This window comes from Lynx rufus, unplaced genomic scaffold (assembly GCF_022079265.1).
Source record: "Lynx rufus isolate CCGP_SWC_20201006 ecotype Redwood Valley unplaced genomic scaffold, mLynRuf1.p SCAF_5, whole genome shotgun sequence".
NCBI lineage: Eukaryota > Metazoa > Chordata > Mammalia > Carnivora > Felidae > Lynx > Lynx rufus.
Genome location: NW_025814867.1, coordinates 71,063,860 through 71,091,551, shown reverse-complemented (window position 1 = coordinate 71,091,551; position 27,692 = coordinate 71,063,860). Strand labels below are relative to the sequence as shown.

Sequence of the window (27,692 nt, the reverse complement as noted above, 5' to 3'; positions counted from 1 at the left end):
CAGTCTCCTCCTCCGCCGCCTCCCGGTTCCGCAGTCACTTCCTGCAGCTGTTTCCCAGTGGGTACGGCTGGACTGACTTTTGACAGTCAGCCTTCAGCTGCGGAGGGGGCTTGGCGGGGGCCAGCCGGGAAAGTTGCGTCGAGAGAGGCGGAGTTGAGCCGGGCCGAGCCGGGTGCGCGGGGCAGACGGTGGCGGGCGCCCGGGGTGGACGCGGCGCCCAGACTCCCCGCGCGTCCCGAGGGTTCCGGTAAGTGCCGGCGATCGCGAGCCGCGGGGCATTTAGGACGAGCCCCGGAGCGACGGCGGCTAGCGGTTCTTTCGGGTGCGGGCTTTCCACCTGCCCTCCACGTGACAGGCTTGCGCTGCTGATATTTGTGTTTGTTTTTGAGCATTTCACGTGCACCTTTTGGATGGTCTAGGCGTGCTCCTGCCTTGGCCCTCACGCTTGCCCCCGCCCGGTGGGAGACCGGGGATTCCATCTTTCGTGATGGCATCCTTATGGGATCGAGGTGCGTGAGTGTGTGCGCGCTCGTGTTTATGCAGGCACATATTAGGAATGTAAGGTATACGTGGGCGATACTGAAGTGTATGTAGCTTAGATTCAAACGTGTAAATGGTTCCCTTGGGTTCGGAACCGTCTTAGCTGAGACTGGAAAACATTCGCCAATTCACCAAGGCCTCTTCTCCCCCAGATCCCTGCATTCTTCTGAATCTTCCTTATATGATAGACCTTGCCTCAGCTGATTATTTTTCTATTTTTCTCTCTTTCATTACTTCTCGCTGCGTTCTGATGACCTCTGAGTAATGCTCACCATTTCCCCCCATTTCCTGAATTCCCAATTACTGTAGACTTCCCTAGTTTGCTGTGGTACCAATAACCTGTTCCTTTACACTGTATTCTTTCCTCTGTAGGTTTCTCCAACTGAGAAAGTGATTGTCTTTAATACAGTATGTGAAAAGTAGGCCCCAGTCTGATCATGAAAACTATGCCATGATCATTCCTTTTCTTCGAACAAGGTACACCATGAAAGCTTGACTTTCTTTATTGTTCCCTCAACCCCTTCCAAACCAGGACGTTAACCACTATAAGTCCTTCGTTTATGCCACTTAAAGCATCAGATTGAATGGTTTTTAAGGTCTGAGGAATATATTATTTACATTAGCCATCAAGTTAGTTTCTTTTACTCTAATGCAGTAGTTGAACGGATCCGAGTCACATACGCTTTGGGTTTCTCTATATTCTATCATTAATGCTTTCACTAAAGACTAGGTTTTATTTCTTTTAGATTTAATTTTTATGTTAGGTTTTTTTTTTTTCCCCCAAGCATGGTAATACTTGATGTAGTTGTCATGCACATATCCTTTTTGGGAGTTGACATTATCATTTTGCTTGTTAAATATCACAAGAAATAATTTTGGAATATCTGGCTATTCTTTAAAAATTATAAAGATAAAATGTGATAATGGGTAGTTCGTACTTGGCAAGAATTTTTTCCGTAATGCACAGGATTTTATCACCTCTGGAAGGGCCCTCTTGGACCTTTGTGCTTTGAGACTGGACTTTATTTTGATGGAAACCTGTAGGCAACACTGGGGGGATGCGTGCTGGAATTTCCTCAAGTGGGAGTGAGCTTTCATAAAACAAGTCCAGACATGTCTAGGCAATCAGTAGTGTTTGATTTTGTTTGTATTGTCGATTTCCTTTATCCAGATGTTTCAACACTCTCCTCCATTTTCTGAACTGGCAGCTTGTTTGTGGCAGTTTGGTAGCAGTATGTCTCTGTACAGGTGGCATGTGTAGTCTTTTAATATTACGAATTGTTATAATTAGATAGCTAACTTTTTGAAAAAGTGGCTTTGTCTCCTTAGTTTTCCTTTTTCAAATATCCATGCCTGTCTTGTTTGATTTAATCGAGAAGAGTAATATGATTATAGAGAATCTGACTTTTTAAAGGTTCTAAATCTGTATTGCTTTTCTTTATGTTCTTAGAGATATGGACAGTATACTTCTGCTTAAGAATAAAATAACATTGTTCTTTTAAATATTATGATGAATGAGAAGTATTGTTGAATATCATGACTAATAATTTTTGTATTTTGCTCTTAACTCCGTTATTTTGCCATTGCCCTGATATCCTCTGCTGCCCCCAGACCCTGAATTTAGTATAAAAGTTATTACTTGATTGCAGTTTCCACAGGTATACTTATAATTGTGCTAAAAGAGATGTTTAACTTTTTAAAATTTTGGTTAATTTTAGTAAATCTATTATCGTCAGAAAATATACACATTTCTATTGCAGCTGGAAATTTTCAGCAGTTTAAAATAGCCATATTTTATTGACCAAGAAAAGAGGTTTTAGTAGTGTTGAGAGAGTGGAAGGAATTGTGTGTTTTGGAGTAAGGATTTTAATTTGGGTTAATTAGAATCATGGGAACTCAGAGCGTGTACTGTGGTTCATTTTGAGATACTCAGGGTTGGAAGATGCCAGCTGGGTGGGAGGCTGGAGAAACCATGTATAAAATTGAAGAGGTATTGGAACATATTGGATCTTTTCGGAGCAAAACAGAATTGAGATTATCAGTTACTTAATAAAAAGGAGAAAGGAAATTGCTGAAAGACCGATGAGGAACTAGAATTAAATTGGGCTAATGGTAGTGTGATCCATTACCTCATAGGACATTTAGTTGATACATTATTTTATGCAGGTAATTTATGGCTAGAAGAAGAGAAAATATTCTGATTTTTCTAGGCGACTCATGAATGTAAGGCCATACAAAGTGGGGTCCTATGCTTAAGGGCCTACAGGGAGCAGGCAAGTAGCACATATACAGACAGCAGGCTAAGTGGGGAAGAAGGTGGCCCCAAGAAGGCAAGCCTGGCTACTGGCCTCTCAGCCTCTCAGCACTGACTAGCTAATTGTCCATATAGGACCAGGTGCCAAGTGTTGCCAGATCATCCTTTTATCAGGAGAAGCCAGGAATCTCTTGATTTTTAAATGTTGATGACTAATTCAATTTAAAAAGTGAAAGCAAAACAAAACACTGTATATTCCAAACAGAGGACATCTGAAGTTGCATGTGGCCCACACGCTGTCTACAGCCTCTGCTGGGAGGAATCATTGGCTTACCTATTTAACTATTACTGGTTGATGGGAAGGAACTCTTTTATTTATTTTTGTTACACTGTAACTGAGTTATTCCTAAACTTCCTTGATATTTTAGCTAGCTCTCAGAGTGTTTTCAGGGTTCCAAGACATGACAGTCTTTATTTTGCTCTTTTTGACATCATCTGGATGGAAAGACTAGTTTGGATGGAAAGGAGACATTTGCTAAGGTTCTTAGCCTGTAGTGTTTTTGTCTATGCATAATTATCATCAAGAGTATTTAAGTGTAAGTGTGCCTGAGGGAAGGGGTCTGGACTAGGTGACCTTTGATGTCCATTTCAGCCATGTGACTTTTAGATTTAATTAGCCATGGATGCAATGCTGTTAATGTTCATGGGCCAGAGGGACCGCAGTTGGAGCTGTGCCAAGCAAAATAAAGCGAGATCTATAAAGCTGTTCTCAGTGGAAGAGCATAGTGTCAGTGTGGATTAACAGACAGGGGAGGTCTGCTAGAGGAGGCAAAAAGAAATCCCAAAGGTGGCTTGGAGAAGTAGAGGAAGGAGTCAGGTGGTGTGGTCACTTACATGTCATATTGCTGAGGTCACATTTTTAAGTGAGCATTTTTTTTCCCTCTTGATTCAGATTTGAAGAACTGACTTCTCATCGCCCATTGGATTATGCCCAAGGCTTTCCTACCCAATGATCCTCTTGCAACACGCCGGGCTTCCTCTGCCTAAGCGGCCCTCATCCTCTCCTCCTATGTCAGTGGCCGCCAGGTCTACAGGAACCTTGCAGCTTCCGCCACAGAAGCCTTTTGGGCAGGAGGCTTCCTTGCCTCTGGCAGGGGAAGAGGAGTTACCTAAGGGAGGAGAGCAAGACTCTGCCCTGGAGGAGCTATGTAAGCCCCTGTACTGCAAACTCTGCAATGTCACCTTGAACTCAGCGCAGCAAGCCCAGGCTCATTATCAGGTAAGGAAAGAAAAGAAAACCAGGAATTTAGTGAGAGAATGTTTTAGGGCTTTGCCCATTTCAGAGTCATGTCTCCAGATATGACCAACTGTGCCTGGAATAATCAAGATGGCTTAGTGAAGAACTAGATATTAGTTTGTCTGATAAAAAAGCATAAGGTTCCTACATTAAAAGAGAGCATCACGTTTCACAGAATGGGCTCTCAACGTAACTGTGTGACATTTGATAGCTTACTGCTTGTTGTAGGCAAACGTGCATCATCTGTGCTCGTGGACCAACGTGCAGTCCTCAGGTGAATAGGTATTTGAAACATAATGTACCAAGCTCAGTTCAAATGGTTTATAAGAATTAGCCTTATAAATATTATCTTGTAGCTAATACAGTTTATCTCAGTGCAAGGTAATCTCTATGAATCTTACACTTTGTCTCTTTGACCTCTGACTCTTCTTATATAACCTGTCACTCCTAAGGAAAACACGTATTTTTCTGTCGTTAGAATAAAATGACGTTGGAATATTGAGCCTTATCCTTCATAGGAAGCATACTGTGGTTTCTTTTAGCCCGTTAGTGTGAACTGATAATCATTTCTAAGGTTTAAAGCTTTCACCTCCATGTAGAATGGCTAGCGGAAAGGACAATTTTAAAGGGTGTTATTACCTAAGAACAAATAGAAAGCTAACTTTTGGCTCGAAAGAGAGGGTACGGTATTTCTTTTTATTGTAGATTGCTATCCGTATACAATTATGTAATTTCCTTTTTTGGAAAAAGGCGACCTGAGAAGCAACTGGGGCCAAACACCACTGAATGAAAGGATGTCTTCTGGGTCAGCATTGATTTGGCTGTTTATTCTTTGCACGAGTAGCTGCGATAATAAGACGTAAGGTAGAAAGATGACTTATACAAGTATTTCTTCCATCGTGCCACTATAACCATCTCTAACTTACGGGTTTTATTCACTGTAAGTGTAAATCTTTTTTGTTTTGTTTTGATCCTAAAGACTGATGACTGTGTCACTTGGTGATTGTACATCAGAAATATTGTGATGGTATATTGTTTTCCTGGGGATTTGGGGGAAGAGACAATGTGTGGCTTCCCTGGAGTTCCCTTTGTTTGGGTTTGTTTGGCCCTCAGGTGCAGAGGATTGAGTTAATTATATCTCAGATCTTGGCACATGTCCTCATTGGTGCATGAAGGCATCTTCTGGTTTTATTTTTACATTTTCTCCCCTTCTCCAGCCCCACTCTCATTCTCTCTGTGTACCACTCTCCACCACAGTGTTTGATACAGGGTCTTCCTTTGCCTCTTTTACTGTTTGAGGGGAGTCGGATGATGCTTGTCAAACCCAAGACTCAGTGCTAGTTTTCCTCTTCATTTATTCCTGCAGAATGGCCAGTTTTATAGGCTAAGACTCAGAAAATCAAGCTTAAGTTCTCAAGTTTTGATTTTTAAGTCATTAACTTGAGAGAAAACCTACCTGTGTGTGCCCTTTAAAGAAGAGTTGCTTACTTTTATGAGGTAAAACTCTTGGGCAGTGTAATTTTAATATGTGTGTATGGATTATATCTGTATCTCCTGCCTTTTTCCCCCTCCTAATATCACGTTATGGCTCTATAGACAGTAATGGATGCTTCTGGTTATGAATAGAGAGAATTCAATTTGAAGAGGGTCATTGGATTATAAGGCTTAACCTAGATAAGAAACAATCTGCATTTATTTGTTGTTGTTTTTTCTTTGATTTTACATTCGTGTGTGTGTGCGCGCACACACATGTGTGCTCTGAACTTTTTAGTTGGTAAGATTAGTAATTGTACTTAATTTCAGCTCTGTTCATGATATGGTAAATATGTAAATTAGAAAACATGAGAACAGGGAAGTGAAATTTAGATAAATGTCTCTATAATCAGAATTTTTAAGGGGAAAAGTTGGAGAAGGATAGCCTGTCATAGTGGATACTTTAAGCAGCCAAGAACTAGGGTAAAAATAGAGTAAAGAGAAGCAAGTGGGTATAAAGAAAGTAGAACCTAATGAAAAATTAAAAGTTTGGGGTTTTTCTAAGTTTGTTTCTAAGAGCTTAGAAGCAAAGATTTGAAAGAAGTCAGTGTTATTGTTAAAGAGGGAGGTGTTTTGTTTTTGTTTTCCCTTTACAGAGAAACAAGGGAAAGCAGTTAATGTATGAGCGTGTGAAAGTATGGAACAATTTTATTAGCATAGTATAGAAGGAAAGTTAATTTTATTTATTTATTTATTTATTTATTTATTTATTTATTTATTTATTTAGAATCCCAAACAGGCTCTGTGCTGTCAGCGTAGAGCCTGATGCAGGGCTCGATCTCATGAACTGTGAGATTGTGACCTGAGCTGAAATCAAGAGCCAGATGCTGAATGGACTGAGCCACCCAGGCACCCGGAGGAAAGTTAATTTTAGAAGTAAAATCTGAATGTCAACAAGATAGATGTGGTTGAGATGAGCGAGTGTGGATCAAAGAGTAGGTCAGAATAATAAACAGTCAGAGCATGGACATAACTTAGAGGTGGGTGAAACCACTACAGAAGGGAAACAGAAATGTCAGCCTGTAAGATGCATCAAAGGCTAATAGACAGTACACCAATAGACAATGATTAAAAACGGCTACTGAAGGGGCGCCTGAGTCGCTCAGTCGGTTGAACATCCGACTTCGGTTCAGGTCATGATCTCACGGTTCAGTTCAGTTGCTGAGTTTGAGCCCTGCATCGCCATCTCGGCTGTCAGCACAGAGTCTGCTTCCGATCCTCTGACCCCTTCTCCCTCTACCCCTCCCCTGCTCTCTCTCTCTCTCAAACATAAATAAACATTAAAAAAAATTAAAAAGAAAAGGGCTACTGAAGACCAGGGTAAGACCAGTGAGTAAGGCTTACCAAGAACCAGAAATGGGCAGAACAGCAATGATTGTTAAGTAGGCTAATAAAACAAAGTGGTTGATGAGGTGATGGAAAGTTTTACTTCTGAAAACCTGCTTTATAATTTTTAATACCAAGCGATACCAAGACCACAAATTCACTATTTCTCTTATGCGTGAGATAAAAGGGGTCAGTGGTAGCCTGTTTATAAGCTAGAAACAGGTTTGTGTGAAATGATAAATCACGGTGATTACATTACTCAAAACGTTTTAGTCAGTTGGTGCCATTGTTGAAATCGCAAAGTTTCAAATTGCTCAGGGTATTATAAACAACCTTCAGTGTGGTGTGGGCAGTGTTATGCTAGAGTCTAACTGTATCATGTTCCAGAAATCCAAGACACACAATGGAAGCTGCTCAATATTTCCCTTTAAACTCACCACCTTCTTTCCCTGACATCCTGATGTTCCTGTGTTGGGGCTGCCTTCGCAATGACCCCTGTGTATCTGTGGTCACCACAGATTTAGTTTTATTCCCGGGTCTTTTTAACCCAGTCCATCTGCTTCAAAATACCCTGAGTTGTTTTACTTTTAATGAGATTACCTATTTTTACAGTCTCACAATTATGGCTTCAGTTATATCTTAATTTAAAATAAAATCTTTGGAGGAAAAACATATCTTCGTTTTATTAGAATCTGTCTGCAGGCTTCAGGTCACTTAGGGCAAGCCTGGCGTGGAGTAACACAACACTGTTTTAGCAGCAGACATGCCCAGAGGAAGAACTACTTTGGATAGAAGGTCGTTAGCAGAAATAAAACAAGCAACCAAAAATGGATAAATTTTGCCAGGGCATCCACAATTGAAAATAAAGTCAACCAATTTATTTGCTAATTTGTGTGTCGATTTGAAAAATAACTGCTCACTCAAGGTGCATTTCCAAAGTTTGTCGTAAACATAGATCTAGTTCTATTTGTAATATTTAGCAGCTAAATAACAATGTACTGTATTAATTAGATTAATTTGAAAGGGAGACAGAATGCAGGTTAAAAAAAGTAGTTCTACAGTTGTGATGCTGATTGTAGTGATGTTAATTGATAATGCAGAGAATGCAATTGATGTTATCCCAAAGTTTAGAGTACTGATTTTGGTATTTATATTTTAACATTGGCTACCCGGTTTCGTGATCAGCAACTCTAATCGCAGCTAATTTTTATGTTTTTCAAAATTCTCCCATCTGGTTGTTTTCCAAACGAACTTGCAGTGGACTGAGTTTAGTCAAAATGCACTTACTAGAAGACAGGAGGTCTCCATGATCCTGCCGGTGGCTGTGTCTCACCAGCTTTCTGCCTCTCCATCCTAGTCCCCTTGACCTCGTTCCTTTTTATTTCAGAAGAGTACATATCCCTTCTGTACGAGGCTGATTCCTTGCCCTAACTGTGGATTTCATCACCTGTCATCACTTCTTTACTTCTATCAAATTAAAAACCTGCTCAGGTTTTTCTATATAAATAAAAATAGCAACGGCAACCTTTCCTGTGCTTTTAATCCCTTTCTTTGGCAACTTTTCTCTTCTCTCCTAAGAGTTCTGACAGGTGTAATTGTCCTCTCCTGGTCTTCATTTTCTATTCATTCACTGCATTCTGATTTCTGTTCCAGTATTCTACTGAAATGGTCCTTTCCAAGGTCACCTGTGGTCTTACAGGTCAAATTTAGTTCTTTCTCGACCTTTTGTAGCATTTGCCACTAGGAACAGCTTCCTCAAAACATTTAAAGAAATTTTAACTCAAAATAATGCATATAGAACAAAGGGCATATAATGAAAAGCAGTAATCACCTGTTCTCTCTTCCTCTTCTATCCCTTCCTTTTCTTCTCCATTCTGCCTTCCACCTCTCATCTTGTGTTGGCGATAGTTTTACTTTGACACTGTTAAGGTTGATCACATTTTTGTTTATTTGATAATCAAATTAAAATTTCTGTTGCTCTATTTATAAGGTTGATTCCAATTTTTGAAAGTTGACATTCAGCTTTTGCATTACTATGAGTAGGGGACTATTGTCCACAGTAGAACTGTTTTCTTCTCTGTTTCCAATGTCACAATCCCATGCTACTCAAAAGCGAAGTTCAAATGGATGACCCTTTCTTGAATGCCACCAGTTGCTCAAAATCATGCCCTTTTTAGTTCGTTTCATATGCGGATTGTAACTTAGAAATAACCTTTTGTTTTTCCTCGAGTTTCTGATACTTTAAAAACATAGGGAGAAGAATCTTATGAATTTATAACAATTGCTAGCTTCTTAATCTTTGTTTTTATTGCTTACAATCCGTTTTATTTATCCTTATTAGACCCACTGATTTCCTGTTCTAGTTTGGACTAGTTGTTTCACGTTTGGATCCTGACTTCATTGTGCAGCTTATTGTATATCCTAGAGTTTTAGAGTTTTTCTTTGCTTTTCTTCTTGTGCCTTCTTTTTCTTACATAACATATCTTTATCGTATCCCCATTTTCCCCTCCGGTGCGTCGCACTTTCCACTGTGTGGAATCCCCCCTTTATCCCAGATCCCTCCATCCTCCCATGCCCTCTGGGTTTGCTGCAGCGATGTCAATTTTGGATTTCTCTTCTTGGCTCTCTGGCTTGGACAACGCTTTTCTAAATATACATGTTTTCTTCCTGTCTTTCTATTTTCCAATCTTGTTTTATTGAAGTACCTCTTCACATTACTTGAAGGAAGAAAGAATAAATATAAATGTACGTTACAATACATCTCTCTCTTTAAAATAAAGTCAGGGAGTAATAAGAAATAAATTTTTCTGAGCCCTTGTATGTCTAAAAATGTGTGTATTATGTTTTCTTATGTGACAGTTTATTTTCATGTTGAAATTTTTTTTCCTAAGAATGTTAAAGGCTATACCTCATTGTGTGTGCGTGTGTGTGTGTTTGTGTTTTTTTTTTTTTTTTTTGTAATCTAGCATCGCTGAAGAGAAATCTTACTCTGATTCTTACTCTCTTGTGGGTGACCTACTTTAATTTTGGAACTTTTCTCCTTGGAAGCTTTTAGGCTCTCCTTTTGATCCCCAATATCTGAAATTTCACAGTGATGGGTGTGCTTAGTTGTGCCTCTTTTCCCATTGGCCTTGGTCAGTGCTAGTAGTTCCTTTCAATTTGCATATTCCTGTTTCTCTTGAGCTCTGGGGATTTTCTTTGATGCTGTTTCCTTGATAAAATTCTTTTCTATACTTTCTCTCTTTTCCTGGCAATTCTGGTAGCCCTTGCCTAGACTAGCTGGATCGATTCTTTATATTGCTTATCTCTTCTCTCTTTCATCATTCCTTTATTTCTAAGAGGTATTGAATTCTAACTCTATATTGAATTTTTTTACTTTGGCATTTATGTCTTTAATTTTTAAGGGTCTCTTGTTTTCTTACCGTTTCCTTTGCTAGTATCTGTTCTGTAGGCTATTAGTTTAGAACATGAAATCATGGACTTTGGGGTCAGACTAGTCTTCAGATTGTAGTCTCACTAGTTACTAGATGTATGACATTGGAAATATATCCTAACTCCTCTCTGCCTTATGATGAAGAAGATGATGATGTCACTAGTAATAGTATGTGTAAGACATTTAGAAAAGTTTCTGGTACCTGAGATGGTTCTTAATACTGTTGACTTTTCCTAGGGTGCAGTGAGGCGTGGTGGCTCAGGATTGACCCCAGCTCTGCCACTTACTTGTGGCTTTGGGCAAGTTTTATCCTATTTTATTAACTTTTCAGTTTGAATAACCTTTAACTTACAAGCTGGTTCCAGAAACACTACCAAAAATTTCTGCATGTACCTCATCCGGATTCCCCAAATATAACTATAACTATATTTTATAACTATAGTACAATGATCAAAATCAGAAAATTAACACTGATAACAATAATATTATCTAATCTACAGACTACATTTCACCAGTTGTCTAATGGGGTCCTTTTCCTGGTTCCAGGATCCAATCCAGGATGAAATTTTGCATGGGGTTGTTATGTCTCCTTTAATCTAGACAGGTTGAGTTTTTTCTTTGTTTTTTACAATCTTGCAATTTTTGAAGAGTAGTTTTGTAGAATATCCCAATTTGGGTTTGATTGATGTTTTCTCATTATTAAGCTCAGATTCTGTGTGTTTTTTTTTTTTTTTTTTTTTTTTTTTTGACACAAATACCACAGAAGTGATGTTGCATCATTCCCCGTGCATCATACTGGGAAGGAGATGATATGAAAATTTTGCATCATTGGTGCTGTTGACTTTCGTTACTGGTTAAGGTGGTGCCTGCCAGGGTTCTTCTTTATAAAGTTACTATTTTTCTTCTTGTGTTTAATAAGTATGTGGGGAGGTACTCTGAGACTCTGTGAGTATTTTATTTCTTATGGTATTTTCACTGAGTAATTTTAACATCCATTGATGATTCTTCCCTGCAGTGATTATTACTGTGGTGTTTGCCAAATGGTGATTTTTCTGTTTTAATTATTCTTTCTACCTTTATTAGTTGGAATTTTACCTTAAGGAAGAACTTTCTGCTTTCATTCAATCACCATAGATTATGGATTCTTATTTTATTCTACGGATATAATGTATTATTATCATTATTTATTCCGATGTTTCTGTTGTCCCAGATTTGAAAAGTGTGAGAATCTTCAAACTGGTGCCTGTGTCCTTTGAACACATCCCTGTAATTTTTGTCATGCTTCCTTAATTCCTGAATACAAAAGATTCTAGGATTTTCTTGTATTTTCCCTATGCTAGCCACTTTTTCAAGGAGCCAGGTATACTTCTATTGGAAAATGGTGTTTAGAAACCAAAATCTGAGTGCAAGGCATACTCTTTGCTACTGGGATGTTAGTGTTTCTAGATTATCTCAGTGGCAGAGCTAGTTATATATATTTATGTGTACACACATTTATGTATACTTATGTGCATGTATGTTGAAAACTGAGTTCAGATTGAAACTTCCAATTTCAGTACAATAGGACAGTGTTCATTCTAGCCTTTCATCTTTTCTTAATGTTTAATTTCTTTCTGGGATAGTGAAAAACTTAGGCACTCATTAACCACAACTCTCTCTCTCTCTCTCTCTCTCTCTCTCTCTCTCTCTCTCTCTCAGTATACATAGTTTGGGGATTGATAAGCTACATCCCCATGAAAAACCTACTAACCAGAGGATAATATTTGTGTATTGTTCTTTTTGTCTTTAGCATGATATATAGTAAAAATATTGCTTTAAAAAGTTACTTAGGTTACAGAGATGCTGCCTGCTATAAGGTTCTTGTTTTGTAAAGTTACTATTTTTCTTTTTGTGTTTAATAAGTATCGTGGGGTGATACTTTAAGACCATGTGAATAGTTTCTCCCCCCCTCCATTCAGTATTGTTGTGTTATTCATTTTTTTATACAAAAGGTTTGTTTGTTTCTGTTTGTATTTTGAGTCCTCCCCAATTCTTGTTGACTTTGATTCTTTTTCTAAGTTTGTGAAATGTTAATATAGTTCTAAAAGTAAGAACTATACAAAAATGTATACTTAGGAATGTATATCACATCCTACTATAACTTGTAGTCCATTCTCATATCCCTATTATTTATACGTTTTAAGTGATCTTACTATCCCGTTCAGTTATTTAATGTATTATCTGGTTTGTCAGTTAAGGGTTTTTTATTTTAACGTTTATTTGTTTTTGAGAGAGAGAAAGGGAGAGGGGCAGAGAGAGAGAGGGAGACACAGAACCTGAAGCAGGCTCCAGGCTCTGAGCTGTCAGCACAGAGCCTGATGCGGGGCTCAAACTCACAAACCACGAGATCATGACCCGAGCCAAAGTCAGACACTTAACCAACTGAGCCACACAGGCCCCCCTCTGGTTTGTCAGTTTTTAATGGTATTCCAGCTAAATTACTTATTGCAGAATCAATGGGCTTGTTCTACTTTCCTCTTCCTTTTTCTGTTTTTTGTTGCGTGATTTCCATTGTGTCGTGTAATATTTGAACATCAATCTTTCATCCTGATCTCCACGTTTTATTTAGTTTTTGATCTAGAATTATATCTATGAAAACACTTACCATCAGCCCTTTTGCTGAAATTTTCCCAGTCATTTTTTGGTTGAACGAAGCTCCAAAAGATTCCTCAAGCAGGACTTACACGTCCTGAGTTCCTAAGGTTGTGTATGTTGAAAATGTTTTTCTGTACTCCTGACCCTTGACACAGGGACAGTGGGCTATACATAAAATCCTTGGTTGACACTTTCATTACGTGTCATTAAAAAAAAATGCTTCTCAGCTACTGCCTTGTTTTACATATTGTGGATGCCATTCTAATTCTTATGCATTTGTAAGTTATTTGGTCTTTTTGCCTAGAAAGCTTGAGGCTTTTTCTTTTTTTTTCTTTGAAATTTCATACCTTTTGAAAAATATACTTCAGATTTGATTGTTCTAGGTTGATTTTCCCAGAAACCTGGCGTGCCTTTTCAATATGTAGATTCAGGTCTTGATTTACTTTTGGACAATTTTCTTGGGTTGTAATTTCAAATATTCTATTTGAATATGGTTTCAAATATTCTATTTGGCTGTTTTGTTTTTTTGTCTTTCAGGGGCTCCAGTTTTACATAAAGTATTCCTTCTTGTCCTCCATTTCCATTGCTTCCTCTCTGAGCTTATAAGATTTTTGTCTTTATATTGTTTTATTTTCTAGACTGCTTTTCTGTCTTTCTTCGGTGTCTCTTAGTACATTTTCATTTGTGTCTGTTTTCCTTTGGCACGCATTTACTTCTCATTTTTGATAAAATTCTCTTTTTTCTTTCCTAAGTTTAATTACCCTTCTTTTCATTTCTTACTCTTTGTCCATTTTCCGTTGTACCTCTTGGATTCTGATTGAAGGTGATAAGGTGATGTTTCAGATTTCCAAATAAATGACTATATTAGTTCAAATTGGAGTATTGTCTTAATGGTTTTCTTCTGTTTCATATGTTTTTTTTGGGGGGTGGAGTTCATTGGCTGAGATGTGTTAATTTTTTTGGTAATAACTTTTTATAGAATTGATTAGTTTTCAAAAATAAAATAAAGAACTGACTAGTTTTCATCTGTTCATTATGAGGATTTGGGGTGCTTTATGAGAGTCTTAATTCAGTGACAATCTCTTCTGTGACCATAGCAAAGTTCAGTTCTTCAGGTTGTGGTTTTTTTTTTTTTTTTTTTTGTGGTTTGTATGTCCTCTAATTTTTGTTGTTGTATTGTAGGATGCTAGCTTTTCCTGTTTTGTTGTTTCCCGCCCTTTGCCTCCCATGTGCCAAAAGGTGCCTCTCCCTTCCTTCTTGTCTTTTTCTCCTCCAGAAGCCACTTTGCTGCCTCAGATCATGTGTACATTTAAGCCTCGTCCAGTAGTGAGTGCTCTGCTCCACCAGATCATGTTTTAGTGTTTACAAACTTAGGGTGGGTTTATTTTTCCTGGTGGTGGTTTGAAAGCAATTTTAGGTCTGCTGCTAGCTTCCTCTTCTCTCTTTCCTGCAGAAAGACTCTCTTGCTTACTGTGAATGCATGTGGCAGAAGTGTGAGTGAGAAGTGTGAATGAGTGCTCCCTGGGATTTGATGTTTTCTCCATTTTTACTTATAGTTATGTTGAAGTCTGGGCATTCTGTGCCTTCTGGTTATGTGGAGGGCATGGCTTTTGTGTAGTTTTATTTGTTTTCCTTACTGTTCTGTATTGTTTATAGAGGGTAGATGGGGACACACAAGCCCAGGTACCTGCTGCCTAGCTATCTGGAAACTCTTGGGCAAGTTTTTAACTCTCCTGAGTTCCATTTCCTCATGTGGAGAATGGGGATGGTAATTATACCTACTTGATGGAGATTTCATGAAGATTACACGAGATAATACATATGAAGTATTTAGAACACCGCTTATCACATGAATGCTAAAAAACATTAGTTGCCATGATTGTCATTTTGTTATGGACGTAACGTCGGCTTGAAACTTGTGAATAGTGTCTAATGTTGGCTCTTCCTGTAGTACCATGTGCCTCGTCTTCTTCTGCCTTTTCACGGACATGCTTTGGCTCCTGTACCATCTGTTCTTCAGGTTTTACTGACTTCCTTCTGTTGTCATGCAAACGAGCCTAAGTAAAACCCAAATTTGAAACCAGCCTTCCCTTGACCCACTTCCCTTTCTCACTCTCCACCCTATATGTCTACTCCCTGCCCTGTCATAGAACCCTTCTAAACATTTGCCTATACTAGTTATTTCTGTTTTCACATCTCCTGTTGTCTCGCCAAGCCCCTCCATGTCACCTCTTAACCCCTCTATTGAAACGGTTCTAGCAAAGTTACTCAACCTCTGATTTTAAATCCAAGCATCACTTCTCTGTCCTGACGTTACTCAACCCCACAGTAGCATTTGACCTGGTGAACAACTCTTTTTTTTCTTGTCCTTGTTAGTATTGTTTTAAATTTTTATTAGATACTTCAGACATAAAAAAGCACAAAAATAATATAATGAACCTGCATATTTGCCATCAGGCTGAAAGAGTGAAAATTATCCATTCAGTTGAAGCCCCCATGCATCCCTTCCCAAATTGTATCCTCTCCTGTGCTCCTAAGTGTAGCTATGGTACTGAATTGATATTTATTGTTCCATTACTTTTTTGTACTTTTGCTACATACTGTTTCCTTATGTAAACTGTAGTGGCTCTTAATATTTTTAACTCCCATATTAAAAAATTATTGTTATATATCTCCTTTTGCAACTTGTTCTTTTCATTCAGCATTTTGTTAGAATCGTTCACGTTGCCATGCATGGCCCTGGAATGTTTATTTTTCACTACTGTATAGTGTTTCATCGTAGGAACAGACTATGATTTATGCATTATCCTGTAGATGGACACTTCAATTATTTTTACTTTTCAATGTTACTAACAGTCCTTCTAGGAACATGCTTTAAGAAAAATTTTTTTAATGTTTATTTTTGAGAGAGAGAGACAGAGTGTGAGCAGGGGAGGTGCGGAGAGAGAGGGAGACACAGAATCCGAAGCAGGCTCCAGGCTCTGAGCTGTCAGCACAGAGCCTGAAGTGGGGCTCAAACTCACAAATGGTGAGATCATGACCTGAGCTGAAGTTGGACACCCAACTGACTGAGCCACCCAGGCGCCCCCTAGGAACACTTATAGATATCTCCTTATATGTATGTTTCTGTTTGGTGATATGTAGTACAGTTCCTGGGTCATAATGTATCTAATTAGACTCTTCTTTTGAAACACTTTATTCTAGCTTCCATAATACCATACTTGTCTGGTTTTCATTTTATTTGATGGACCAGACATTTTCAATCTCATTTTCTTGATCCTCATTCTTACTACACGGTTACATCATATTGTCCCAGGGCTTTGTCCTTAGCTCTGTTCCATCTATCCAGCTGCAGCTTTGATCTACTCTGACTTATCCCCCATGCTAATTCCAGGTTGATTTTTATCAAATGCAATCCAGTCATGTAACTACTTTGCTTAGAGTCCTTCAGGGGCTCCCTGCTGCCTCTGAAGTCCAAGATCTGTTTCGCCATTAAGCCCACTATGTATCTCAAGTCCTTCTCTTCTCCAGAAGACTGTCTCTCTTGTGATTCCTCAGTAGGGCAGGCTGGGCTTTTGCTTACAGTATTTCCTTACAGTATTTCTTCTGTTCACAATTTTCTTTCCCCTCACTCCTTACCTGCCTGGTAAATTTTTGCTCATTTTAAAAGATTACTTGATTGTCCCCTTTTCAGGGAAGCCTTCTCTGACACATTCAGCCAGAGTTAAGAAATTCCTTTTCTGCGTTCTCTTGGCAGTGTATTTGTTATCTCCATTATAATACTTGGTTCATTTAGCCAACAAATCTTTACTGATTGTCTGCTATATGCTACAAACTGTTCTAGATCTATTTATTTACTTACTATTTTATTTTTAAGTAATCTCTACATCTGACGTGAGGCTCAAACTCACGAACCCGAGCTGCACACTCTACCGGCTGAACCAGACAGGTGCCTAGAAGCTGTTCTAGATATTGGAGATAGAAGAGTAAACAAGACAGGTCCTTATTTTTAAGGAGTCTACATTCCAGAAAGTACAAAAGAGATAAAAAACCAACCAAACAATGTCATTTCAGATCATGCTAATTGGAACTAGGATAAACCAGACGGTGTGGTAACGTGTTAGAGAATATGTGTGTGCAGAGTAGGGGAGGATGGCATTCAGTGAGATGCCATTTGAGTTAAGACCTGAAAGATAAGAAGGAGCTAGCCATGCAGAGAACTGAAAGAAGAACATTCCAGGCAAAAGGAACAGCAAGTACAAAAGCCCTGGAGCTAGAATGAGTTTCATTTCTCATAGTTCTGGAGGCCGAAAGTCTGAGATCAGGGTATTAGCATGGTTGGATTCTGGCAAGGTCCTCTTCCACGTTACGGACAGCCAGCGTCTCCCTGGATCCTCACATAGCAGAATGAGGAGGGTGAGGGAGCTCTTGGCCTTCTTTTTTTTTTTTTTTTTTTTAAATTTTTTTTTTCAACGTTTATTTATTTTTGGGACAGAGAGAGACAGAGCATGAACGGGGGAGGGGCAGAGAGAGAGAAGGAGACACAGAATCGGAAACAGGCTCCAGGCTCTGAGCCATCAGCCCAGAGCCTGATGCGGGGCTCGAACTCACGGACCGCGAGATCGTGACCTGGCTGAAGTCGGACGCTTAACCGACTGCGCCACCCAGGCGCCCCATTGGCCTTCTTTTTATAAGGACAGTGATTAATCACCTCCCAAAGGCTCCACCTCCAGATTAGATGTCCACATACAAATTTTGGTGGGACACAATCCTTCAGTCCAAAATAGGGATGGAGATAGATAATTTGGGAGCTACTAACTTGTTGATTATTTTAAAGCTATGAGGGTAAAATAATGTAGATGGAGAAGAGGGCCAACGGTGGAGCTTCGGATGTTGCAGAGTTTAGAGTATGAGAAGTCAGGAGGTAAGTGGGAGTCACAGAAGACAATAGAAGGGAGTAGCAATGGTGTCATGCTGCTTAGAGTTAGAATGTGGTGAAGCCACAGATGTGAGTTTGACCACGAGGTCACGTGACTTTGGCAAAAGCACCTTTAGGGCATTCCGGTGGTCAGAAGGTAGAATTTATCGCCTTACTTTAATTACCTGCTTATATATCTGTCTCCTCCTCTTGAGTGTGTGCTAGGTCTTTTCGTTTCTAGGGCTTAGCCTGTAGTAGATGGTGAATGAATGTTTGCCTACAGGCTTGAAGTTTCTGTCAGTTCAGGGAATATAATCGTGTAAATAACAACTTAAAACACACCAAGAGAGGCAAATGCATTTTAGTAGAGGTACACAGTGCCTCCCTAAGCCATCCTGACATAGTCAAAAGGGGCTTGCTCTCAATACGGAGGGCCTGTCCCAAGCTCTGGCTCCACTTCTCACCCCAGCTGAAGGTGTCAGGGGCAAGTCCTCCACCGTCTCCAGATTGAGTTCCTCAGCTGTCATGTGTGGGAAATACTAACAAATTCCTCTTACAGGAAATTTTGTGAGCAGCAAATGAGCTGATGCACAGGAGAGTCCTTTGCAAGTAAAAAGATACTCTGCAAGTGCTATTTTTGTAAAAATAACTGGATTATCCATTTCATTACTGACTTATAAAGTAGATTAGATCAGAGTGTAATAAAACTCATATTTAGGCAGTGGCATATGAATGGCAACAAGTTGGGGGAGGACATAGATCACTGGAAAATGCGATACTTTTCCAGAAATAATAGGAAATTCGGATTTTTTTGGCTTTGTTCCCTCAACTTTCCCAGATAAATCATTCTATTGGAACCAAAGAGTAGACTCTTTTACTTTAAGATCTAGTAGTCTCTTTACCCCACTGTTGCATATATCTGAAAAAATAAAATGTAGGTAACATCGCTTGGGTTTTTCTCCCCTTATTTCTGTGTTTTTAGTGAGTACATTAACTCAATTTGACAGATTTTCTTCATGGTGATTACTCATTTCATTTTACTTCTAGGGTAAAAATCACGGTAAGAAACTCCGAAATTACTATGCAGCAAACAGTTGTCCTCCTGCTGCCAGAATGAGCAGCGTGGTGGAACCTGTGGCCACCCCAGCGGTTCCAGTCCCTCCACAGGTGAGATGCATGTGTCAGGGTGGAAGTTGTCCTGTGCACAAGTGGTCATGGATGAAATTTGTCATCCATGAGCCCATCAAGGTACAGTTGGGCAAATACTCCCAAAAGGTTCTCCTTGGTACTTTTAACTCCTTGAACTGTAGTGCTGGATGTAAAGCTTGCCAACATCCATAACCCTCGAGATTTCTCATTGGCTTTGGTTGCGATGCATGAAATGATGAAACAAATATTGGTACATGTACTTTTCTCTAAGCATTTCTAAAAATTCTGGGTTAAATAACTCTGAATGTCTAGGCTAAGCTCTGAATGAAAAGAGAGGTTCTTAAACACTTATATCTTTATTATAGTTAATCCCCCTGACTTCCTATTTGCCTTCCAGCAAGGTCAGTTTTCTCAGATTACCGCTTTCTTACCTCTATGGCGAGAGCCTGTATAAACTTTATCTGGACTTTGGTGTAATGACACATACTGGTGAGCCAAGTTCTTTCACTCTTTAGTAGGTAAAGCAGGTGTTTGAGGCAAGAAATCCTGTACTCGGTAACAGTCTCTGAAATATGGATTGTATTCCTTCATCTGTCTTTGTCCGTAGAACAATACATGGTCATAGATAATAATAACTCTAATTGAGCACTTACTATGCCAGGCACTCTGCTAAGCACTTTTCATGCGTCACTTCATTCAGCGCTGGGACTAAGATGAGGTCAGGGATGTACTTGACTTAGGCACAAAAATTAAGAGGGAGCCAAAACAGTTATCAAGATAAATATTTTAATGTCATATTGTAAAAATCCAAAATTAATTTGAAAAAATCAGTAGTAAACAAAATGTCAACAACTTAAAGATGGGGTAGGTATTACTGATTTTCCTTCTGCCTTGGCTGCCATATGGCTTGGCATGGCGCTATTCCTGATCCTGTCTGTATTTAAAATTTTGATACTTTGTTTACATTGATTTCTTTTGGCATCAGGTTTGATTTGTAAGAATGTTCCGTTAAAATATTATTTATCTTGATGGCTGAGTTTTTGGATACACCCTTAAATTTCATGCCCATGGCAAATGCTTATCTTGCCTCATTCTAGTCCTGGACCCTGATTGCATTTAGTGCTTCCAAGAACGTAGAGGTATTGGCCTTATTAGTGGGCATGTAATCCATGGGCCAGCAACATTTGTCTCAGCTGGACATTTATTAGAAGCTCAGGTAAGCTAAGTAACTTGTCCATGGCATTACATGTTTTGTGAATTGGTGGAACAAGAATTTCTTTTGACCTTGGACCTCTACTAACCATGACAGCATAATTTTTCTTGTCTGAACATCAGTTTTCCAGTATTTAAAGTGTGGACAGCCATTCCAGCTATCTTTCCATCCTCACGAGTTTATGGGGTAAATGAGAGAAGGTAAAAACAGAGTCAAAGGACTGGAAAATACCCAGACAGATTTTCAGGCTGAGCAGTTTACAGGGCCCTTATTCCTCAAGGCTGCTCTGGAACGAGATGGTCACTCCTGGCTGGGGACTGTTTTCAGCTGGTGTCTGCCTCCTGAGCAAACAGCCATCACCTTCTTTCACAGCCTAGCCCTTTGTGATTTTTGGAGACAGCTATCCTGTCCCCAGAAAATCTTTCTGACCAGATGAAAACAATACTGTTTCCCTCAGTTGGTCCTAATACGATATGCTTTCCAGGCTCCTTATTATATATTTTATTCTCCTCTAGCCAAAATCTAGTTTGTCTTTTTTTGTTAACAGTATTTATTGAGTAGATACTATCTTCCAGGCACTGTGTTAGGTTTCTCATAACTCGTTTCTCAGCTGAATACAGTTGTCTGAATCTGTTGGTTATTTTTCCCCAGCTACATCTGTAGCTAATTTTTAGACTCTTTGGGAGAGGGGCTCATTTGTAAATATATGTCTGTATATCCCTTCTGCATTAGGTAGCAAGCCCTAAAAGCAGTAGGCATTCATTAAAGGCTTGCTGATGGATTCTGGATGGACTTTACCTTTCTGATAATGTGATATTAGGCCTTACCTGTACTGCCCTGAATCTTCTATGCTTCTTTTAAAAAATTTCTCCATGGAGATAGCAACAAGCCATTAACCAGTTCAGTACATAGGTGATTGTAATACAAAACCACATTGTCTTTCAACATTTTTTTTTCTCTCTGTTGTTGTTGCTTTTTTTTCTGGAATGAATTATGTCCTTTCCTTATAAAGCCGAATGCTGTGGTCATACCATAACCTTTGGTTATCTTTCAACACTTAGAGGGAACTTTGAAGGAAAGAAGGGAATAAACTTCACATTTTTTTTTTTTAACTTTGTCTTTTGTGTCTTTGATGTCAGATGGGCTCCTTTAAGCCGGGAGGCAGAGTGATCCTGGCCACAGAGAACGATTACTGTAAGCTCTGTGATGCCTCCTTTAGTTCTCCGGCTGTGGCTCAGGCTCACTATCAAGGGAAGAATCATGCCAAGAGGCTGCGGCTGGCGGAAGCTCAGAGTAACTCATTCTCGTAGGTATTGCCACTTTCTCTGAGGCCAAAGTGTTGTGTAAGGCTGTCTAGAAAAAAAGAGTTGAAAGGGATCCTTGTTTAGAAGTCTCACTCTTTTAAAATTTCTTTTCTCCAGGGAATCCTCTGAGGCGGGTCAGCGGCGGACCCGGAAAGAAGGGAATGAGTATAAGATGATGCCTAATAGGAGGAATATGTATACGGTACAGAATAATTCAGGTATCCTGTGGATTTCCACATACCTTGGCTACATTCTGCAGATGGTCTTCTTTATTTTTATTTCCTTTAATGGGAATAAGTAGTCCTGAGAATTTGGGGCTAGCTAATTGTTTTGTTCAATTTGTCTAGTGGCTTTTCAAGTTGGCATTTATTTCCAAGCATTTATTTATTTATTTATTTATTTATTTATTCATTCATTCATTTATTTATGCTGAGGTATAATATTTATTTTTATTTTAAGGTCTCTGATCATAGTCCTTTATACTGCTCCTGGTGTTTGCCTGCTGAGAAATGTAAAATGCATTATAAAAATGGGCTGTTTGGTTTAAAGTTGTACAATGTTAAATCTTCATTTTGGGGGGAAAATAAACAAAGATTATAGCAGTGGCTTTTAAGTAGGGTGGTGAATCAGATTTCTTGGGGGAATTTTTACAAAATACACATGCCTGAACCATGACTTAGAGATTTTCAGTCAGTAAATTGGGAGTGGGACCCAGACATATGTGTGGTTTGAAAATGCTTCCTCAGTGATTCTCATATACACCTTCAGTTTAGAACTGCCACTTTAGAGGAATGTTGTCTGCATTTTCTTATTATCTCCAGTAGGGAGAGTTGAACTGAATAGTCCTTCATTCTCTCCCCATCACAGCCTCCAGTGCACACACATATCAGCACACACACAAAAAAAAAAGTTAGTTGGAAAGGCAAGAGAAGCATAGAAAAAAGGGACATATAGAAAGCACAATGTAATAGGATTAATAGAAGTTCAGATATATGTCAGTAATTATAGTAAGTGTAAATTTACTGAGGTCCCAGTTTAAAGACAAGTGTTATAAGATTAGATAAAAAATTCAGCTGAAAGGAAGCTGAGATAGCTGTATTGATTTTAGATAAAGTAGGGTGCCTGGGTGGCTCCATCAGTTAAGCATCCGACTTTGGCTCAGGTCATGATCTCACAGCTCGTGAGTTTCAGCCCTGCGTCAGGCTCTATGCTGACAGCTCGGAGCCTGGAGCCTGCTTCAGATTCTGTATCTTCTTCTGTCTCTGCCCCTCCCTTGCTTGCACTCTGTGTTTCTCTCTCTCTCTCTCATAAGTAAACATTTAAAAAATTAAAAATTAGATAAAATAAACTTTAGGACAGATGGCAGTTTAGACTATATTCTCTGGCCTGAATACAATTAAATGAGAGGTCAATATCAAAAAATACATTTAAAAAAATGTTATGAAATTTCCGTTTGGAAATTTTAAAATACTTCTAAATGACTCATGGATCAAAGAAGTAATCATACTGGAAATTAAAAATTCTTAAAACCAAACAGTAATAAAAATAGATTAAACTGTAGGATTCAGTGAAAATAATATCTTGAGAAAAGTCTTAAGTATTTCTTACAGTAGAAAAGAAAAGCAGAAAATTAATAAGCAGTGGTCCAACTTAAGTCAGTTACATAACTGAGTATCGACCCAAAGAAAACAAAAACACTATTTTTTAAAAATGTTTATTTATTTTTGAGAGAGAGAGGGAGAGACAGAGACAGAGCGCTAATGGGGGAAGGGCAGAGAGAGAGGGAGACAGAATTGCAGGCAGGCTCCTGGCTCTGAGCTGTTAGCACAGAGCATGATGTGGGGCTTGAACTCACCAGCTGCGAGATCATCACCTGAGCTGAAGTTGGATACTTAACCAACTGAGCCACCCAGGCACCCCCAAAAACACTATTTTGAAAAGATATATGTACCCCTGTTTATTGCAGCATTATTTGCAATAGCCAAAATATGGAGGCAACCCAAGTATCCATTAGTATATGAATGGATAAAGATGTGGTGTGTACATGCATGTGCGTGCACACACACACACACACACACACTATGGAATATTAATCATAAAAAAGGATGAGATCTTGCTCTTTGCAACAACATGATGGACCTAGAGGGTATTATGCTAAGTAAATATAGAGAACAAATAGTTAGTAGGGGAGGGGAGGGCGGCTTGGGCAAATGGTGAAGGGGAGTGGGAGACACAGCCTTCCAGTTATGGAATGAATAAGTCAGAGGATAATAGGTATAGCATAGGAGATATAGTCAATGGTATTATAATAGTGTTGTATGGTAACAGATGGCAGCTACACTGGTGGTGAGCATCGCATAATGTATAGAATCGTCGAATCACTATGTTGTACACCTGAAACTAAGGTAACATGATGTGTCAGGTATACTTCAATAAAAACAAACAACCCTCCCAAGGAGCGCGTGGGTGGCACAGTTGGTTAAGAATCCAACTTTGGCTCAGGTCATGATCTCACGGTTTGTGAGTTTGAGCCCCACCGTGGGCTCTGTGCTGACAGCTCCGGAGCCTGGAGCCTACTTCAGATTCTGTGTCTCCCTCTCTCTCTGCCCCTCTCCCCATTTGCACTCTGTCTCTCTCTCTCAAAAAACAAACAAACAAAAAACAAACAAAAAAATAACCTCCCCAACTTAAAATACATTAGTTATAATTTGGTTTACCTATAAATATGTCACATTGCATATTTTGAATTCTAAAGAATTTATTTACATAATTATAGATTAACTTTTTTCTTTCTTTTTTTTTTTTAAATTTTTTTTTTCCAACGTTTTTATTTTATTTTTGGGACAGAGAGAGACAGAGCATGAACGGGGGAGGGGCAGAGAGAGAGGGAGACACAGAATCGGAAACAGGCTCCAGGCTCCGAGCCATCAGCCCAGAGCCTGAGGCGGGGCTCGAACTCACGGACCGCGAGATCGTGACGTGGCTGAAGTCGGACGCTTAACCAACTGCGCCACCCAGGCGCCCCTACTTTTTTCTTTTTGAGAGAGAGAGGGAGAGGGTATGAGTGTAAGCTGAGTTGAGGGGCAGAGAGAGAGAATCCCAAACAGGCTTCATGCTCAGTGGAGAGCCTGATGCAGGGCTCAATCCCGCGACCCTGGGGTCATGACGTGAGTTGATACCAAGAGTCAGATGTTCAGCTGACTGAGCCACCCAAGAGCCCCTAGATTACCTTTTTTTGAATGCACAGGCTAATAAATTCAATTTAACATAGTTAAAAAAAAAAGAAGTCAGTTATGTAAAAAGAAGAAAATAAAATTATTAGTAATCCCACCAACGTTTTTGTGTATGTCATTCCCATTTGTCTGTATACTTCTTTAAAATAGAAATGCGATTATATTTTGTGATATTCTTGTTTCACTTAGTAGCATATTATAATTACGTTTCCATGTAATCAAAGAGTTTTCGTTACTTACGGTGACTGCATGGATTTCCATTGCATCCATTACCGTAATTGTTCAAATCATGTGTTTGATCTCTCCTTTCCCCACATCCTCTGATAAAAACTTATATGAACACTGGTCATAAATAATGTCCTTCTTGACAAACCTCCGTGCAAAAATTCTCAGTATTTTCTTGGGATAATTCTTAGAAGTCGAAGTTTTGGATTAATGAGTTAGCATAATCACAAAAGTTTCCATGTAATGTTTGGAAGTTAAACAGTTTTTAAAATTTTATTTACTTTTTAGAGACATTGCCATTTTGAGCTTGGGTTTGGCTCTACAGTAACCTTTCTGATGATAGTTGGAGGAATCATTTTAGCTTTTTAGATTGCACCTGTATAAAATTGTAATTTAAGAAAATCTGGGAATTTTGCATTCTTTTAAAGCTGGGAGTTCAGTGAATTTTATAATTTGAACTTAGAGTGACAAATTACAGTGATAATCAGCCAGACTGCCATCATTTATTGAATAAATATTTTGAAGTGACTACACTACTTTCATCTCTTGCTTTAGCAGGTCCTTACTTCAATCCCCGCTCTCGGCAGAGAATCCCCCGTGATCTGGCCATGTGTGTGACTCCAAGTGGCCGGTTTTACTGCTCCATGTGTAATGTCGGGGCTGGCGAAGAGATGGAGTTCCGGCAGCATTTAGAGAGCAAGCAACATAAAAGCAAGGTGTCTGAGCAGCGGTACAGGAACGAGATGGAGAACCTGGGATATGTATAGTGCTTGTTACATTCAGAGAGAGCAGCTTTGCCTGCCTGGTGTTTTGCCTTCTGTCGACATGCCCTGCTTTTGTGGTCCTTTTGATATAAGTACATTCCTCTGCTTAATGTTAATATATGTAACCTGCAGTGGTACCTTGAGATGTCAAAACTGGGGAAGGTAAAGAATGTGCTTCTTAGGTCACGATGCGTTTTCAGGTCAGTTGTGTTGAGCTACTTAGAGCATGTGACCTACCTACCCCATGAGAAATAACTTTTTATCTTGACCGAGTTCTGGTCAACTAGTAGCCTGATCACTTAGAGCTTTAACTATTTGAAAATTTCACCTTCTTTTGCAATTTTAGTTTTATGTACTGTTAAGAATATTCTTGAGTTCTTACTTCAGATAACAGTGACAACAGGTAAGCAGAGATTTTGGTTTCCCAAGGCTTCTTTGGAACCACCTCAACGCAATGCCTTGTCAGTAGGATATACTATTATTGTAAACTGCATTAGGGTCTTTCCCAGGACATGTTTTCCCATTATCATGTCTTCCCATTATTGAAATGCAGATTTTCATGGATTCATACACTTCCAATGTGCTTGTAGACTTCCAAATGGTGAAATTTCATTTCCAGTCATGGATTTCATTCATTTAAATGCCACCTTCTTCCTTTCCCCTCCCCTGCCCCTCCCCGTCCTGGTTGAATTAGCTAGTAAAATAAGCTCATTCTCATGCCCCAGCCATATTATGGGCTTTCCAAGCCCCCCATTTCAATATCCAGTGAGTGTAAGATAGATATGCTATTTTTTACAAAGATATTTTTCGGATGGTTTTAGAGCTATTCACTGATAATAACATGTACTTGTATGATGGTCTTGATCCTAAATTCAGTTCTCTTGACATTTGTTTTGGCAGACTTTTTTGATAAACTGATCCTTACATTGTACATTCTTTCCTGTCTTGCCAGTTTGTTGGCCGTCCTGAGAAAATACTACTACCTTACTGTTTCATAAATAGAGAGGAATTTAAAAAAAGTTAATCAAATTTTAGTAGCATCATTTCCAATAGTAAAATACGTGAACTTTGGTTTCTTTATAATTTAGCTTTCTAAAAGATAATAGAAATACATTATGGAGTACTTTGGTATCTGATAATTACAACAGTATTATTATTTGTTTTTTTGTTTTCAAAATAAGAAGCTCTAGTGTATGGCTAGATTAACTAATGGAGTACCCTATGAACTTTCATTACTTGTATTTTATCTACTTACTATAGTTACATGGATAAGACTGGTGCTCATCCATAGTTCTTTTGAAAGGCCACATTCACCAGGAAGTTTATATTGAGTAGTATCTTTGCACTATGGTCAATTCACATTTGATTGCTTACATTACTAATTAAAAATGAAACTCCCTTTTCCCTTGGGAATTCTATAAGCAAAGAGATGAGGAGAAGGAAATTATCATTGTCATTCTTTTCCTTTAATACTTACGAACAGTTTTTGAGCAATCTAGATATGTATTTAAAATTCAGTTTTGGGATTAACCTCTAGTTCAGTATCAAGTTGCCCTTCGGTTGAAGTGGTTTTTTGAAAAATAGTAGAATTGTTTAGTAATTTTTTTTCTCCCCAAAATAGAAGAATGAAATAACGTTATTGAGATTCTATCTAGACTTGTGACTCATAGTATAATCCTTTTATATAATTGATTTGTTTAGGGCAATTTAGAGCTTATTTCATTGGTCAGTAGGTTACTCATTTTGCTGCTAAGTATAATTTTTTGGTAGATTTTAATATAACAGTGCTGGCCACTTGGTTCTATAATTATTTAAAAATCTCATTTTTCCCTCTTTCTCTTTATGTCTCTGTGTGTGTGTGTGTGTATG

At 38.8% G+C, this 27,692-nt stretch overlaps 1 protein-coding gene across 2 annotated transcripts; it reads left to right on the top strand.

Annotated features, from left to right (window-relative positions):
* The first annotated feature begins 68 nt into the window (after positions 1-68).
* On the top strand, positions 69-27,692 carry ZMAT3 (zinc finger matrin-type 3). 2 transcript variants are annotated; one of them, XM_047099865.1, is made up of 6 exons: positions 69-247; positions 3,747-4,073; positions 18,983-19,102; positions 21,437-21,603; positions 21,719-21,819; positions 25,618-27,692. In XM_047099865.1, exons 2-6 carry the CDS (start codon positions 3,804-3,806, stop codon positions 25,824-25,826), a joined length of 867 nt encoding a protein of 288 aa, XP_046955821.1. In that variant the 5' UTR covers positions 69-247; positions 3,747-3,803; the 3' UTR covers positions 25,827-27,692. The 2 variants fall into 2 exon arrangements, with proteins under 2 accessions (XP_046955821.1, XP_046955819.1); XM_047099863.1 differs by having other exon boundaries at positions 25,615-27,692.

Coding starts and splice junctions, on each gene's coding strand:
- ZMAT3 (XM_047099863.1), top strand. CDS start 3,804: ATGATCCTCTTGCAACACGCCGGGCTTCCTCTGCCTAAGCGGCCCTCA. Junction 4,074..18,982: donor AAGCCCAGGCTCATTATCAG/GTAAGGAAAGAA, acceptor TTTTACTTCTAG/GGTAAAAATCACGGTAAGAA. Junction 19,103..21,436: donor CGGTTCCAGTCCCTCCACAG/GTGAGATGCATG, acceptor CTTTGATGTCAG/ATGGGCTCCTTTAAGCCGGG.